Source organism: Rhinolophus ferrumequinum, chromosome 12, assembly GCF_004115265.2.
Source record: "Rhinolophus ferrumequinum isolate MPI-CBG mRhiFer1 chromosome 12, mRhiFer1_v1.p, whole genome shotgun sequence".
Classification (NCBI taxonomy): domain Eukaryota; kingdom Metazoa; phylum Chordata; class Mammalia; order Chiroptera; family Rhinolophidae; genus Rhinolophus; species Rhinolophus ferrumequinum.
The window spans coordinates 16893100-16910075 of record NC_046295.1 but is presented as its reverse complement, the minus strand read 5'-3'; the positions used below and the strand labels follow the sequence as shown (position 1 = coordinate 16910075).

The 16976-nt window shown below is 38.6% G+C and overlaps 1 protein-coding gene across 1 annotated transcript; it reads right to left on the bottom strand.

Annotated features, from left to right (window-relative positions):
* Positions 1 to 11285: 11285 nt before the first annotated feature.
* Positions 11286 to 11662, bottom strand: LOC117032310 (40S ribosomal protein S26-like). The gene has a single exon (XM_033123724.1). It carries the CDS (start codon positions 11660 to 11662, stop codon positions 11315 to 11317), a length of 348 nt encoding a protein of 115 aa, XP_032979615.1. The 3' UTR covers positions 11286 to 11314.
* Between the last annotated feature and the right edge of the window lie 5314 nt (positions 11663 to 16976).

The window sequence follows — 16976 nt, the reverse complement described above, 5'->3', positions numbered from 1 at the left end:
TTGGGCTTCATACTTCTCTTTTTGGAAGTTTATTAATTATTGATACAACACACCATTTAAGTATTCCTACAAGTATTTCTATACCACTTATGGCTCTAGCGGGTTCCTGCTCCAGATGAGAGGATCTTGGCTGTATTTCTGGATGAGCCTATTGCTCCAGCTTTCAGCATTATAGTTTATTCTGCAACCTCAGTTCTCTGATGGTTCCAAGAAAAGTAATTTTCAGTTTTTCCAGGTTTTATTTGTTATAAGGACAGGAATGGTGGCTTTTAAGCTTTTTATGTGTTACAGATGAAACTGGAAGTCCAAAGAGACAATTTCTGTGTGGCTGGAACATTGGAAGTATGAACGAAGTAAGGGAAGCAAGGCTGGAAAAATAGGAGTGCTTCCACTACTCCAAGGTCTTTTGTGCCAGGCTAAAGTTTGAACTATAAGCTATTGGCCAGAAATGTGCAACCGTAGCTGGGTAGTGATACAACCAGAATGATGGCACTGGTGGCAGAGTAGAAGTGCTTCCTCTGGGAATTGGAGGCACAGACACAATCTGGTCCGACTTACACAATTGCATCACACGTAACTCCTTCCATTGAGATATCTTAGGTGCATTTAATGCTATTGTTTAGTTTTATTTCAACAGAGCACATGTCATTGTTTACTTTAATTGAACTAGAAATAAAGCTTTTTGTGTTGTCTTGTTCCACTGCTTTCTCAATGAACTGGGCACAGCACATACTTAAATAGCAATTGAACTGAGTGAATGGAATCATTCAGGAGTTTCAGTGCAATTTCACCTCAGGCTTTCTGCAGCAGCCATGTTGTTAGAAATATAGGCGAGAGGTGAATTTATATGTTATTTTCTAAAAGCATTACAAAGTCATGTCAGTTTCATACTTTTGGGTGAAAAGGCAAAAGGGATAGTTTCTCTCTTGTTGCCTCGGGGATTATGATGCACAAAACTATAAAAAAGACAATTTTAGCACCATATATACTTATATGGTGATTTAAAGTTAAAATATATGCATGATTTAAAGTATGCACATGAATCAATGGTTGTGATATAGTGGTATATCTTATCAGCAAAGCCCAGGAAATCACTGTATCAAATGTAAGTGGACTTGACTCAACAAGCAGTAAGCAATCTATGAATCAGGTACTGTGCCTAGGCGTCATGGGTAAAAATATGAATATCACAGATCTGCCTTTAATAACTCAAAATCTGGTGGGTTATCTGCAGACATGCAGTTACCTGTAATATCAGTCAGATTATAATAAATGAGAAAATAACGATGTGACAAAAGCTGCATAAATACCTTCCTTTGAATTTTTACTATGTAGCCAAACCTATGCTAAGCATTTTGTATACATGATCACAATCTTTAAAACAGCCCAGATATGTTGTTATTATACCCATTTTGTAGATGAGAAATATGAGGCTCAAAGACCTTAAGTGTTTTGCCCAAGGTTACAGTGAGCAGAGGAAGCAGGATAGAAATGAGATCTTTCTGGCTCAAAGCTTTCACTTCCATCTGTTCACTCTACACTAAGGTATGAGAACACAGAAAGTGTGATTCATTCTATCTGGATGAGTCAAGAAAAGCTTTACAGAGAAGGTGGCATTTAAACTACATTTTGACAGAGGAGTTGGATAGTGCCAGGATGAAAATGAAGAAAGGAGCCCAGAAGACAGAAGAAAGAGCAAGAGAAAAGGATGGAAGAGTTCAGGGTTGGTGAAACCTGCAGTATGGCGGGAGCATGGCACATGAATGAGATCTGTGGGTAAAGAGGCCTGACCTAGGTGAGGCTAAAAATAAAAGAAGATGAAAGACGTGTGCTGCCATGCTAAGGCATCAGTGATGAACCAGGCAGGGATTTTGGAACACAGGAGTTAGTGACCTAATCAAACCTAAGTGTTAGTAAGTTTACACTGGAGGTGTGTAGAGGAGGAAGGGCACGGAAGCAAACCTGGAGGCAAGGAGATCATTTTGAGAGCTGTTATGAAATACAGGAAAAAGCAGTGAAAGACCGAATTCTTCATATGAAGTCAAAACATTTTTATATGCAGAGTCAGAAGATTTTAAGTTCCTTTATAAGAAAACTACTTTTGAGTTCTCTGAGATTGCTAACAATTCAAGCACTCAACTCTAAGTGGAAATGATTCCATGCCTGGGTTACAGTAAGAGCTAATTCCAGACTCAGTGCTCTGAATTCTAGAGAGAAATCCTCCTGGTTTCTTCTGAATTCCACACAGAAAGAAAGAAAGAAAAAAACAAAACAGTGTTCCAACTAGTCAGGCCGGGGTACTAGTCAACACTCACTTATTATTTGAAAAATAATTCTTTAATTCCTACAGTGTGGCAGGCATTTCTTTATTCAAGGAGCCGTATTAAGCACCTACCTGAGATCAATCACTGTGATAGGCATTAGAGATACACTGGAGGACAACAGACATGGAGTCTGCTTCCAGAGTGTTTATTATCTAACAGGTTTGCGGTGTGGTAGGAAAGTGCCCCGACTTTAACCAAGAAAAAGCATACCCTATTAAAAGAAACACAGCGCCAAAATTTCCTTTTGGTGAGATTCTTTCCAAAGCAGATCGACTTCTCTATGCATACCTCACTTGTTCTCTACTCTTCGGTGTGCCAACCACCGCTGTCTTCTTCTAATTTACTATTTCCTTCAAGCTTTTCTCTAGATGTGCAAGTTTGGGGCCCATTACTTTATTATGTAGCCCATATCTTGCTCCACGCTACTCAGGCTATTAACTACGGTGAGCTGACTAACCTTGTCAACAGATCCTCTTGTAAACTGACACTCCCTCTGCCTCCCTCAGTGTAGACTCTTGGTTGTTGGTACTAGACATTTGATCTTGATGGTCTTCTTTAGACTCATACAGTTTTCCTTAAATGACACTGGAGCTCAGGATCCGGAACCTTGAATGTTAAAATATGCCTGCTAGTCATATCTTTTATGGCTATTTTTATGAACACTTAAATGGATTCTATTCATCTGAAATGTTGTGATCCTAAAATGTTTCAGAAAGAGTGGTTAATAAAGCCAAGTTTTGTGGCAGGAGGAAGTCCACACAATTCTCACATGTTTATTCCGTGTCTGAAGTTCTTTCACAAAGCAAGGAAACATTTCTTTGTTAGTGATTAAGGTAGAAAGTGTCAGAAAACAAAATGGAGCCTGGAACTGGGGTGAGAAGTTTGGGTGAAACCCATACATTCACTAGTGAGTATTGGTGCAACTTTTCACAGAACTGGTCATGAGGGGCTTCTTCATTCCTGGAGAGCTCTGTGTTGGAGCTGGAGAGTGGGCAGAGTCTGAGGAAATGGAGGAGCTGAGTCTGTTCACTAGAAAGTGAAGTGCCCTCAGCCAAGACCTGTATTAACTGGCACTGGTCTGCTTGGGATTGGAGCAGCTTCTCATCAAGTGGAAGCAGACCATCACAGAGGGGCCATCTGCCCCATTTCCTCAGCAATGGCACTTGTTCAGTTCTTACCTTAGAACCTGCTCCTCTTCATGAGATAAACAATATGTTTGAAGCACCAGAGATGCTGTGCAGCTTAGCAGAGAAATGATGTTTTATGAAGTGTCATCCTGTGCAGCCATCTGGAGAGAATCACACTTGACCATCCTTGGGGACTATTCCATTTATCCCAGAGTTCTGATTCCACCCATTGAAAACTGTCCATTTTTTTCTTGGTTTAAAGGGAGCATATTCCGCTGCCACTTTACTTAGATGGAAAAAGGTTTTATCCGTACAGGGATTCATGGATAAAAGTCAGAATTACTGCAGATGAATTATTTAATGGAAATATGGCATATAAAATGATAACCACTTATACCCTAACAAGAGCTCCTTGGAAACCTGTTTCCTGTCTCCTATAAACCATTAGGACTATGAAGTACCCCACTGCAAGATTAGCTAGAAATTGAGTCAGGATAGATAAAGAAGTCATAAAAATGTTTACTTATGGGTGGCCAGTTGGCTCAGTTGGTTAGAGTGCTCGTAACACCCAGGTAGCCAGTTCAATTCCCATATGGTCCAGTGAGCTGCACCCTGCACAACTAGATTGAAAATAATGACTCCATAACTAGATTGAAAACAACAACTTGACTTGGAGCTGATGAGTCCTGGAAAAACACACTGTTCCCCAATATTACCCAATAAAATTTAAAGAAAAAAAAAAGATAAGAAAAAAAGTTTACTTATATGAGTCAGTAGCACATAATTTACAACATTTTAAAATTTCAATTAAAATGATGTAGTGAGAGAAAGATAATACTTAACACTGACAATGTATCATGTCATTTTAAAAAAGTATTTATTTTTGTCAGTTACAGTTGACATTCAATATTATTTTATATTTGTTTCAGGTATACAGTATAGTGGTTAGACATTTACATAATTTATGCAGTGGTTCCCCCCCATTTATCTTGTACCCACCTGGCATTATACATAGTTGTTGCAACATTACTGATTATTTTCTCTGTGCATTCTACTTTACATCCCTGTGACTGTTTTGCAACTACCAATTTATTCTTAATCCCTTCACCTTATTACCCAGTTCCCCAATCTGCCTTCCATCGGGTAACCATCAGTTTGTTCTCTGTATCTGTGAGTCTGTTTCTGTTTTGTTTGTTCATTTATTTTGTTCTTTAGATTCCACATATAAGGGAGATCATATGGCATTTGTCTTTCTCGGTCTAACTTGTTTCACTTAGCATAGTACCCTCTGGGTCCATCCCATATCGTGTCATTTTAATTCACTTCTGTATATGTTAATTTTTGAACAGATATTTCTTCACATAACCAAAATACCATTAATACACCTAACAAAATAAACAATAATTCTCTAATAACTTAGAATACCCAGTCCATGTTAGAATTTCTTCATTGGTGTCAAAAATATGTTTTAGAGTTGATTTTCTCATATCAGGTCCATTCATCAATTGCACGCCATTGCTGTCTTTTACACATCTTCTTAAATATTAGTCTAGAACAGTCTTTCCTTTTTTCCTTGCATGCCATCAACTTGCTGAAAAAATGTGCCCAGTTGTCCTGTAGAATCTTCTCTATTCTGAATTTGTTTCTTGTGGCATAATTTTACTTGCTCCTGCATGTTCTACATTATTGCAGAAATAATGTACATTTAAAAGCATGATCGGACCACATGAAATTTTTTTCTAAACCTCATAGATGATACTTTGTACTTCATATTGACATCTAGAGGCAAATAACTTTTGATTTCTAATGTTTGGTAATGCTGAATGGTTATTGATCACTTCAACTCAACTCATCGTTTTGTGTATGTTCATGACCATTGTTTGAAGACATTTTTTCTTAGATCTTGCAAAATAGTGCGTTTCTGATTCTATGTTCCTCACACATTTGTTAGCTATAATTATTCTATATAGAAAAAGTGCCACTCATCCACTAGGTCAAAAGGGTGTGATCGATGGTGACACCCTTTTCCCAAAGAACTTTGGTTTCAGCCTTTTCCCAAAGAACTTCCTTTCTTTCAGTGGGGAGTGGAAATTGGAGGCACCATCTGGAGTCTAAGGGCGCTCATCGCTCTGACTTGCCACTGCTGGCAGGTCTTTTTAGTAGACAGAACTTGTCAAAATGTATTTTCAAAACAAGACAGATAAAGTCCTTTTACATTAATATTTCTAACTCAATTTTAAGATATAGAGATTTTCACTTCTTGGACTTTTTTCTCTCAAACCAAAAATCCTTGTTCTCACTGACATTAACACAAATACTCTATCCTGCAACATCCAATAATAGTTTTAAAATAAAAATACTAATATTAGTACTAAAATTAAGTCTACAGAATAGAGTTTAAAATCTTCATTTGTCTAATTATGAATGAGAACTGAGCATTATTTACACAGACACACACACACACACACACACACACACACACACACACCCTAATTTCTTTTTCTGTGCTCTCTCATATCTTTTGCCATTGTTTTGTATTTCATACTTGATTGTTTCTTCTTAATTATGAGGAGTGCTTTAAATATTAGGGATATCAAAACTCTATAAGTTGTAAACATTTTTCTCAGTTTACCATTTTTTATTTTTTGAAACGAACATAACTTCAAGATTTTGTTGTCTTTATAATGAAACAAAAGATGGAGCTTAGAACTGGATCACTTGGCCCTTTCTCCTCATATCTCCTCCCAATTCAAAATGTTTGCATCTCTTAATAGCCAGCATTCTCGTAGATCTGCTGTTGGGCTAACCATATTTATAAGTCTCAGCACAATGTTCTTTGTAGTTTTAGCTTTTTCCCAGAAAATTTACTTGGTCTGCTCACCATAATCATTCTGCTTGTTGTCATCATGACTCTTTCTAGGCATACAGAGAATCGTTGCCTTTCTTGTACTGTGTCACTTTGTGGGGTTGGTGCTTGCCACACTCTTTATAGAAAGTACCCTAGGTTTTAGGAATATTCACCATATTTGTGGGAGTGCTATCAGCATGCAGAGAAAGTTCTTTTTTTTTTAACTCTGTATATTGTGTTTTTATCATGCAAAAATTTTGTTTCTAATTTTTATTTAGTCAAATTTATCAAGTTGGTTCCTATATCACTTTTAGATTTTGAATCAGAGGGAAATTTTACCCCTGGCTTATAAAGGAATCCATCCATGTTTTTTTCTACTGTGCAGTTTCTTATACTGATCCACTTGGTATTCATACAGGTGTATAGTGTGAAGAACAGATTTCATTTTATCTTTTTCCATATGGCTCCTCAGTTGGCAAAACACTGTTTATTTTTTAAAAATCTATTTTAGACCTCCCTTTCTGGATAGGTTGGACTAGCTTGTATCTTCATAATACAAAATAGAAACAGTAGAAATAGAAATAGAATTATTACTGCTGATAATAATAATACAAAATGAGTTGTTTGTAGGTATTGCTGAGCTATCCTGTCCTTCAAGACTTGAAGGGCCCAGTTACTGGAGAACAGGGAAATGCGTTGTGATGAATCAAATATTCGTTGCCATCCTTACCATTGAAGAATTGTACTGATGTGTAAGAGCCCAGGGCTGAGAGGCTGAGAAGCCAAGCATAAAGCAGACTAAAAGGTGGAGGAGATCTTGAGTTCAAGATTTAATGAGTTTTGACAAATGTATCCTGTCTTGTAACCAACACTCAAACAAGATATAAAATATTTCATCGCCCTGGAAAATTCCTTCGTGCTTCTTTTCAATCAGTACTCTGAAGAAGCAACTACTGTTATGACTTCTTTCACCATAGCTTAATTTTACTTGTTTTGGAATGGAATCATATAACATGCACTCATTTGTGTCTTTCTTATTTTGTTAAACATAACATTTTAGATGTTCATCCATGTTGTTTGTATCAGTATCCGTTTGGGTTTTAAATGGGGTAGTTCACTTTTGGGCAGTGGAGTTGTATCCTAAACTATAACCCCGTGGCTGGAGTCATTGGGTACTTTGTATCCCTGCCTCACCTGTTTACCTTCCTGCTGGGGTTAGACCTCTCTGTCCTTTGTGCCTCCACTTGACCTTATGAATCTTTCTCCCGAGATACTACAGTCTTTGTAGGCAGAGGCCTATGGCTTAAGCATTTTTTATCTCCAGGTTTAACACAGTCTCTATTCCATGGTAGGTGGCCAGTATAGGAAAGACTTGACTAGAATTCTACTTTTAATGGATTGATCACCTGTAAGTATGGCACGGCCACTCAAAAATCAGTTACCTTTGAACCACCTCTCCTCCCGTGCTTTGAATAAACCCTCAAATGTGTTATCTTGGTTTGTTCTATTGGATCATTGCCTAACGTTGTGAGGGGCGATCCAAGCATGGAGTCAGTTAAATAAAACTGCAAACTGAGTAGCATACAACTTGGCATTCATTAGTTGTTTAGTAAGTGAAGAGAGAGAAAGAAACGGGGAACTCAAGCTCAGTCCTCCTTGGACCAGTCATTGAAGCCACAGAGTTTCCACTATGTCCTGCAGCCAAGCGTAGTCAAACTATAAAACTATTCTTATTGTTTCAAAATTAAAGGAGATTTTGGTCAGCAGGTTGCCCAGTGGTTGAAGTGCAGTGCTCATAACACCAAGGTCGCCGGTTGGATTCCCACATGGGCCAGTGAGCTGCGCCCTCCACAACTAGATTGAAAACAATGAGTTGACTTGGAGTTGAGCTGCGCCCCCCACAACTAAACTGAAAACAACAACTTTACATGGAGCTGATGTGTCCTGTAAAAACACACTGTTCCCCAATTTAAAAAAAAATTGTTTTAAAAATACACAATTGCCATTTTTAAAAAGTTCATGCTATTTTATATATTCTATTTCTATCTCCATCAGAAAGTAACTACCTTGCAGCAAAGAACTATGTCTTCCAGTACTTTTATCACTTGCCATAGGACCAAACTATGGTTTTATACACCCTGGACACTCAAACATGAAGAACGGGGTGGTAATGAGTGCAGAACAGAATAATGAAATAGATCTAATCCCTGAGGGGCTCAATAACACACAATGCCACATAAAAGCTTATAATAACTGTCACTCATGATAGCAGAGCAAAAGGCACAAAAAGATAAAAATCAAAGAGAACATCTGGATAAAAAGTGAGAGGAAGCAACAGAAGAGGAACTTTGCCATAAGAATGTTCTATAACTGTGAATTTCCAAACTCAAGGGAAAGGTTTAGAAAAATAGGATAGGCTCCACTTGCAGGGAACTCAGTTTTCTTAGCAAGTGGATTCAGTAATTGGAATTTTTGTTCCTTATTTTCCTCTGGGAGTGTGTGGATGAGAGTTAATTAATGTGGTAAAATTTTGCAGTACCTTTGAAAATTGTAACTTCTTGAAGACCCAAATTGCACTACAATTGTGTAATTTGGGTGATAATATAAGAATGGGTAAAGAAGACCCAGACCTACCAGACCTGTGCCCTTTGAGGTTTCAGGCCCCAGACTTAAGAGTATATAACTGGAAAAGGAATACAATGGAGGAAGATAAATATTACAGATTTATAACAGATGATTGTCAGCCTAATTGCATTGCTTTGTGCATAAACCACACCTGTTAGGCTACTGGGGCACCTTTCAAATTTGCATTCTCAAGTTGAATTCACCGTCTGTAAGTCTCCATCCATTTCATTATTTTTTCTTATCTCTCATGTTTTCAGCAGTTGTTTAAATAACTATTGCTGAGTAATCAACCACAGAATAGGGTAATACAACCATTCTGTGGATCAGAGAAAATACTACAACTAATGGGTCGTGTCTGTTCTACAATATCTCAGGCTCCATGTCACTGGGGGTAATACAGTGGGGACAAATATCTGGAGGCTTCGGTCCTTGCAGTCTGATAGCTGGGCTGGGGGAACTCAAAACTGGGCTCGGCTGGGAATGTCTCTTCAGCTTCTCTCAGCATTATAGTTGGGTTCTAAGAGGGAGAGTCTTGAGACCAAGCATGCCAAGAAAGCCAGGCAGAAATTCCGTGGTCTTTCTGGCCCAGCGCCACAAGTTTCACATCTTCATTTCTGCAATACTCTATCTTCAGAGCAGCCATAAGGACCTTAGGATTCTAGGGGAGGAAGAGGACATGGAACCCACCTCAATGGGAGAAGGGTCAAAGAATTTGCAGCCATAAAAAAAAAAAAAAGTAACCACCACATCTGTATATTTAAAAATAAATAAATAAAGATGGTATTTTTAAAGCAACATTTTCCAGACTTGCTCAGAAGAAAGGTTAGCATTTGTTTCTGGCCTTTTGGCTTTTAATAGTAATAAGCCCTTGGCCAATAGGATTCTGGGTTAGATTCTGCCAATGAGGCATTTGCATATTTGGAATTTGGAAGAGAGGCCATTTTTATTACTTGGCAACTGTGGGCAGATTGTACATCTCTGCCTCAGAGCTGGTCAGCTGAGTTCATTAGTGGAGATTTCCTTAAATGTCTACAGCTCCCTAATTTCCTAAAAACCAGCGTTTCCTCCCCCGAACTCTTTCCCCCAGCCCTTCCATCAGTTCCGTGAGCACTAATTCCCGATATTAAGTTCCTTCTTATTTGAAATACATATAGAAAATTCCCTGTTTTCACGATAGACCCTTTAAACTATATAATTCATTTACATATTTATATTTACATTGGATGGGGAATTCTTTTGCAAATAGTTTCTAATGCTGGGATATATTCCATTTGATGATTGGAAAAAAGTACCTTTATTATATGGTGATAGCTAATTTTATTTACTCAATTACCTTATACTTAAGGTCTCCTAATAATTTGAAATGGGTAGAAAAATAATTTTTGCAACAAGTTATTATTAATTTGCATCTGAGATAGTTTTTAATAATGAAAAGAAGGAAGAGAAGAAAACATATTCTGACAACACCCCATTTGGGAGTAAAATGCCATGAATACAAGGAAAGCCTAAATAATTTAATAATCCTCAAAGGGATATGAACTACTCGTGGAATACTACTCATGGAATTCTGATATTTTAAAAGACATTTGAAAGAGCAAAGAAGAAAATGTGTTCTAATTTAGCTTCTTTTGTCCTTTTTTGGTATTCTGTTTCAGTTTTAAGTTTTGATCAGAGTGTCTGTCTACATTCCTCTTAGGGAAATAAATATCTATGACACTGCTCATCTATATTTATAGAACAGAAAGTGGTAATGAGATATTTCATGTATCTTGTCAATAAATGTATATTTAATATAAGATGCAAGAGCACTACTCAATCTATGGGGGTCAAAGACAGAAACTGCACTGTATTTGCTCCTGAAAATCACGTTATTATCTCACGTTATTAATTTCAAAGAAAATAAGAACAGGTTTTTAAAAGGTTATAATCAAGCTTGAATGTAGCTAAGATTGGGGCAATACGAAAGATAATTTGGGGCAAATTTTCATGGTTTCTGACCACTTGAAGGAAGTTTCCAAAAGTAACATATTATGCTTGATCCTTTGTATATCAAGACCCCCCAACCCCCCTCCACACACCCCGCCCCCCACACACACAGAGTCAAGACTGTTGAAATTTTTGTTACTTGGAATTTACCAGGCAAATACCCCTTTGCTAGTTGAGACTGTTTAAATTAAATTCAGGAACTCTGCTTTGATAGATATTATGCCTTGAATACTTTACACTTCGATGTCAACTCATAGATAAATCTGATCCCAGAGCCTAGAAAGCAGGCGTATGTGTTTGTGTGTATGTACATGAGTGATAGCTCTTTTTGTTTTTTTAAGTATAATTTCCTCTTTATTTTTTCCCCCAGAGAATATTTCTTCAGTCCTTAAGGATTTAGCTCCTTACATGGGCTTTGGTGGAGGTCGTGGGGCAGCACCCACAGGTCTAAATCGAGGTGGGGGTGTTCGGTCCTTCTGGGCTTCACGGGAACGATTCCTGACTACCTTGCTGTGAGGGGCACAACTCACACAGTAATGTAGTTTCACATACAGCTTGGGAAGCACACAGGCGTCGAAGACACTCGCTTCGGAAATGTCCCTAACGGCTGCAGCCTCTACTATGTTTCGAATGACGAACTTCTTAATGGCCTTGTCCTTGGGCACGCATGGGGCACAGCTTGTGCAACGAATGGGCTGCACACGGCCGTGGCCCTTTTTGGCACGACCATTGTTCCTTCTTTTCTTGGTCATCTTGGAAGCAAGGACCCAAGAGAGGAGTTATATCTCTTAGAGTGTTGACTATACTGTGTCACCTGCTCCACCGGTGAAAACACAGGGTTATTATTGGATGTGGGTCGCCTAGACCACTTGGGTGCACTTTGCTGCTTGACCATATTCATAATCTCTGCTAATTTCTGTGCTAATGAATGCTTTCGATCACTGAAGGCATTGAACAAAGGTTAGAAAAATTCTGCATTGCTCTGAAATGAATTCCAAATTCATGCTTGTGGATGGGTGGAATGATATTTGCCTCATTGGACAATATTAGCAAACATAAATTCATGGAGCAAAGTGTCTGTATCCAATGATCTATCATGTATTCTGGGTAAAATATGACTTACATACATCTATGGATCCCTCAAGGAGCATAGAGACTTATAAAGAGAGATAAAATGTAAGTAATGAACACAATAAAGAGTTATAGGGATCCTGATAAGTCTCTATAAAGCAGATCAGGGGAATAAATTAAGGACTAGGGTGGCTATAGACTCAGGAAAGCATTCTACAGAGGAAGTAACACAAAACATGCTTTGACAATGAATAATTTTCAGGGTGGAATGGGGGGAAGAGAATTGCACTCAGAGGGAACAGCATGTGCAAGGACACGGGGCCATTTGGGAACTTGGTAGCTTGTTAGAGATTGGATATCTTGAGTAAACAGACTCAGAGAGAAGCTCCAGTCAAAAGAAGGGGCCCAGAGAAAGGAAAAGGCCAGATATGGAAGAACTTGTCTATTTGTCTCAGAATTTCACTTTGTGTAGAAAGGGGAGTCAGAAAGGATTTGAATTGTCATCATATTGCAAGGACTAAGTTGCATTTTAGAAAAGATCACTCTGGCTGCAGACTGGAGAAAGCATTAGAAGTCTACTGAGGGACAACTTGAGAGAACTTTAATGTAGTTTACACAAAAGCGGCAAAAACAGTCTTCTTAAAAGCCGAATGTGGATGGGGCTACCTTCACGGACTTCTCCAATACTCTTTAGCTTTCATTGTGTGTGTTGGGGGGAAAGGTGGGGGAGAGAGATGTGTCCACAGAGAAAGGGAATCAGGCATGGTGCAATATCTGTAGCTATTTCTCTGGAAACATAAGTTCATAATTCAGACCCCTATCTCCGCCTCTTCCCACTGAGACGATTGGGGTTGATGAGAACAGGGTGGAGGGAGAAGAAGGACGTATTTAAAAATAAAACCAGGACTGAAAAAGTCAAACATGAATTATACAAGCACAACGATCCCCTATTTGACAATTCTTAAAAGACACAAACAGTTGGAATGTTGATGACTCAAGGTGACCCAAAGACTGTGTGGAAATCAACAAATGAAGTAGGATTGGGGGTGGAGAGCAGGGGTGGGGAAAATCCACAGCTAAGAAAGAAAAGCCCAATATAAGGATGCCTGCTGAGGCAGGTCAATCTAACTTAATTGGTGATGTCTTGAAGAAAAGTTGTTTTTAAACACTAACCTGAAAGACAGGAAATTTTAAAAAAGAACAGATAATTAGAAATATATTATGCTTGCTAGTTGGAAACATTGCATTGATTTTTCCTTAATAAAATGTTAATGTACTCCTCAGAAGAGTTCTTCCTTAAAATTTGGGGGACATGTTAGACTTTGTGAAGAAACCAAGACTTTTGCAAATTTATCAAACAACTGACAAAGTAAAACAACTCAGGACTTACCTTTAAATATGCCAATACTAGTCTTAAACAGAAAATTGAAAATTAATGACTCAAAGACATTTTCATTCATAAGAGCCAATGAAATTAATAGAAAAATCATTTGTCTGGGTGTGTGTATAATTTTGTGGGGATTAAAGTAGAAAATAAGACATAAAAACCCCAGGTGCCCAGTTGTAAGTTAAGGAATTCCCAGGAATATAACTGAATTGAGCATTTAACCCTAGTTACCATATATCTTTATGAGTCTCTAAAAGTCTGAGGTTGGGGCCAAAAAAATTTATGTCCAGAAACTTGAATTTTATATTTTTTTAGAAGAGAGCTGTCCCAGGAGATAAGCTACACTAACCAGACTCGTATGAAAGTAATGAACAAACCGGAGTAATGCATAAATTTATAATGAGAAATTCAGCTTCCACGCATATTGGTACACTTGTGTCAGCTGAGCTGCTTGGTGTGGGAAAGGCTATGTAGGAAGGCAGCCTATAATGAGAAGATTTCTTGGTAAGCTGGAATGGAAAGAACCAGAATAAGTGGTATAATGCAAATAGCAAGAACCTTAAAGACATGGTATCTTGGGGTTCTCAAGCAATACAATTGGACCCAAAACACCAAACCAGGCTTGCTAGCTCTTGAGGGTATGCTCTAAATGAGGTAAGAACATGTTCATAAATGTCCCCCCTTGTGTTCTTTTACTGGGCACTTCCAGACGACTTTCCTTTCTAGTTCCAGCAAATGTTGAAGGAAGGATAGGAAAACGAAGATATTTTTAATAAGTTTAATGCTAGAGAAAGGAAAGACGTAGGAATTTCCCAGGGCTAGAACTAAGCTTTAGGAATGTAAGGAAAATACAACTTCTGCAGTTTTGATCTGAAGCAAGAAGGATGAAGCAAGTCTCCAGGGGCAAGCCTCAGGGATGCTGGAATTGCTTAGAACTGAGGCAGCACTGGCTTGTGAGGGGAGGCAGCTGTGATGTCAGTGGTTTTGACCTAAAACCATAGAGATAGATGTTGGGGGGGGAAAGTCTTGTTCTACTGGAGAGCAAACAATAACCTCAAGGGTTAAAGAAAGATGAGGAAATGGTATAACATCCTGGGTCAGACAGAAAGATATACTTAAAGAAATCTTGAGTAGGTAAGCATGTACGAAGTTTGGGTAAAAGCTGCTTTTAATTGTGAGTGATCTGGACTATTTCTAAAAGTCCTTCATTTCCATGCACTGATCTCCTTCAAGGAAGGAACGAATTCGGGCAGGAACTGGAAAATCAACAGCTAAACATCTTAGGAGTGAGCAATAATCTAATACACCCAAGTCTGATGGTCACAAAAAATTTACAAGTGAGATTACCTAGAGTGGATAGCCCTCTGTGCTGAGCCAAGGGAAGAGAAGCTGCATGAAGTGTTTGTGAGCCTGTTTGAAAACTGCGTTTTTGTTTAATGTGGATCTGTGAGGTGTGTGAATGCTGAGCCTGAGCCCTATTGGCTATCAGAGCTAGTTGATTTGAGGGCTTGTCCCTTGGATGGCAGCCACAAAAGTTGGGGTGCTAGCTGCATGGACAAGTTCCTTTCAGGGAGAAGCTGAAGAATTTATTTTATTGTTGGAGCTAGCCAGAAGGACAATTAGAACAGATATTAATTGTGGCATAGAGATGAAATCACACTGCCCATATTTCCACAAAGCGGATGAGTACATTTTTGGTTTGTTGTTTCAGTGTGATTTTTCTCTCTGTTTCTTTTTGTGTGTTATATATTTCAGCTCTGGATTTTCTTTTTTTGTGAGCGGTTAGCATTACGTTAATGTAAAAGAAAGTTTCATATTTACAGTAGTCCTTTTTATTCAGCATGCTTCTAATCCTCCATTCCCCTTTGCAGGTTCAGACCTTTACTCTCTCCCCTTTTATGTTTTTGTTGTCTCAAGTCATCCCTTTTTATACTGTGAGTTGACTTCAGAGTTGCAGAAGCCAGTTCTTTTTCTTCTTTTTCCTTTTTTTTTTTTTTATGTTTGTAACTCCATTCTGGAAGCTATTTTTTCCTCTGTTAACAGGATTACAATTGATGGTGGTTCCCATTACAACAACGTGAAGAACTCACACCCAACACCAACTGCTTGGGGCACTCAGATATGGGAGACGAATTACAGCATCAAGGAAACCATATGAGGACCAGTCAGTGGAATATATTCTTCAGAGAATGTTGACGGAAGCAAAGGCTCCCTAGAAATACAATTATTAAAGCTAGTACTTAAATTTAACTCTGAGCAGGTTTCATAGATTATGAATAAGTATTGTGATAAAAGAAAGCATTTTTTTCAGCCTCTGCTGGTATGAATAAACACAGCATGGGACCCACAAAAGAGGTTTAGCAGGGCCTGCGTGTTGCAAAGAGACAAAACTATGCTGGATTAGAACTAAAACTACTTTTTAACACCCTGGCAAAGGGTTTTCAGTAACCTTTTAGTGGAGAGAAACTGAATGTATATTCCAGACCTCCCGCTATAATAATTGCATGTGAGTTTGCTCAAGTTAGCTATCCAATGAATAACATATAGTGTTCACTCCACGGTGTAGGTAAGGCATTTTTAACAAATTCTTTCATCATTTTCATAAAGTCCCAGTTACAAACAACAATAAGGCAAACAATAGCAACAACCACATCTCTGTTACTGATATAGATGGGAATTGGGGCGGAGGATTGAAATCTAGGTTCTGGATCTGAGTAAACTAGGTAGGCCATAACAGCCACAGAATGCTGCTGTTTTTTTCCTCAGCTTGTTTCCTCTTTCAGAGTGATGGACATTGCAAAGATGGGGATATTAGAAGTAGCAATCTTCCCAGCACCCAAGTTGGGGACATGTGAAGGTAGATGGAAGGACTGACGTAGATTAGGGCTGAGACAGACAAAGTGAGTGGGTTGAAAGGTGAGTCTGCTGTATTGGACATACATGATGAAGGCTATATTCGCTTTCAGATGTGTTTCCAGGGCTCACCCAGTACACTCATGGGCATTCATGCCTCCGGCCTGGAATATCAGCTTTGGAACTGTTTTTAGATCTCACTTGGTGTGAGTCATCTGTGAGTCTGGGTCCCACTGGCTTAGGGTCTATTGTTCATGAAACCACAAAGTGACCACTGTCAGGCGGCCCTTTAAAAAAAAAAAATGTCATTCCAGACCTTACTGGTTTGGTGGACTTGAGATACGGACTCAGGTGCTAATTTTAAAATCCTCAGATATTACAGCTATGCAGGGCTGGAAGCCTTGGTCTGACAGCAGATGTGAGCATTTTGTAAAGTCTGTCAGATGATTGCTGGTGATAGAATAGGATAAGTACTTGAGAACTGATTTACTTGTGCTCACAAGGGCTTAAAGCCTTCTTATTTATTATTAACTGTACTCTAGAAAACCTTTTGTTTATAAATCATTTAAATTAGTTTTTCCTCCCAAGGGCTGCTGAATTAACTCACAAACTATGGAGGAAAGTGCAGCTGAAACAGGGTAAATGCTGCCCATGGTTACGTGACAAGGCTGTGAGGCAGAGCTGTATGAAAACAGAAATCCCTGGAGTCCTCTCAGCCCACTGAGTCACCGAGCTGTTGAGAATCACCGCACTGC

Excerpts from the sequence above, each read along its gene's own strand:
- LOC117032310 (XM_033123724.1), bottom strand. The coding sequence starts at position 11,662 with ATGACCAAGAAAAGAAGGAACAATGGTCGTGCCAAAAAGGGCCACGGC.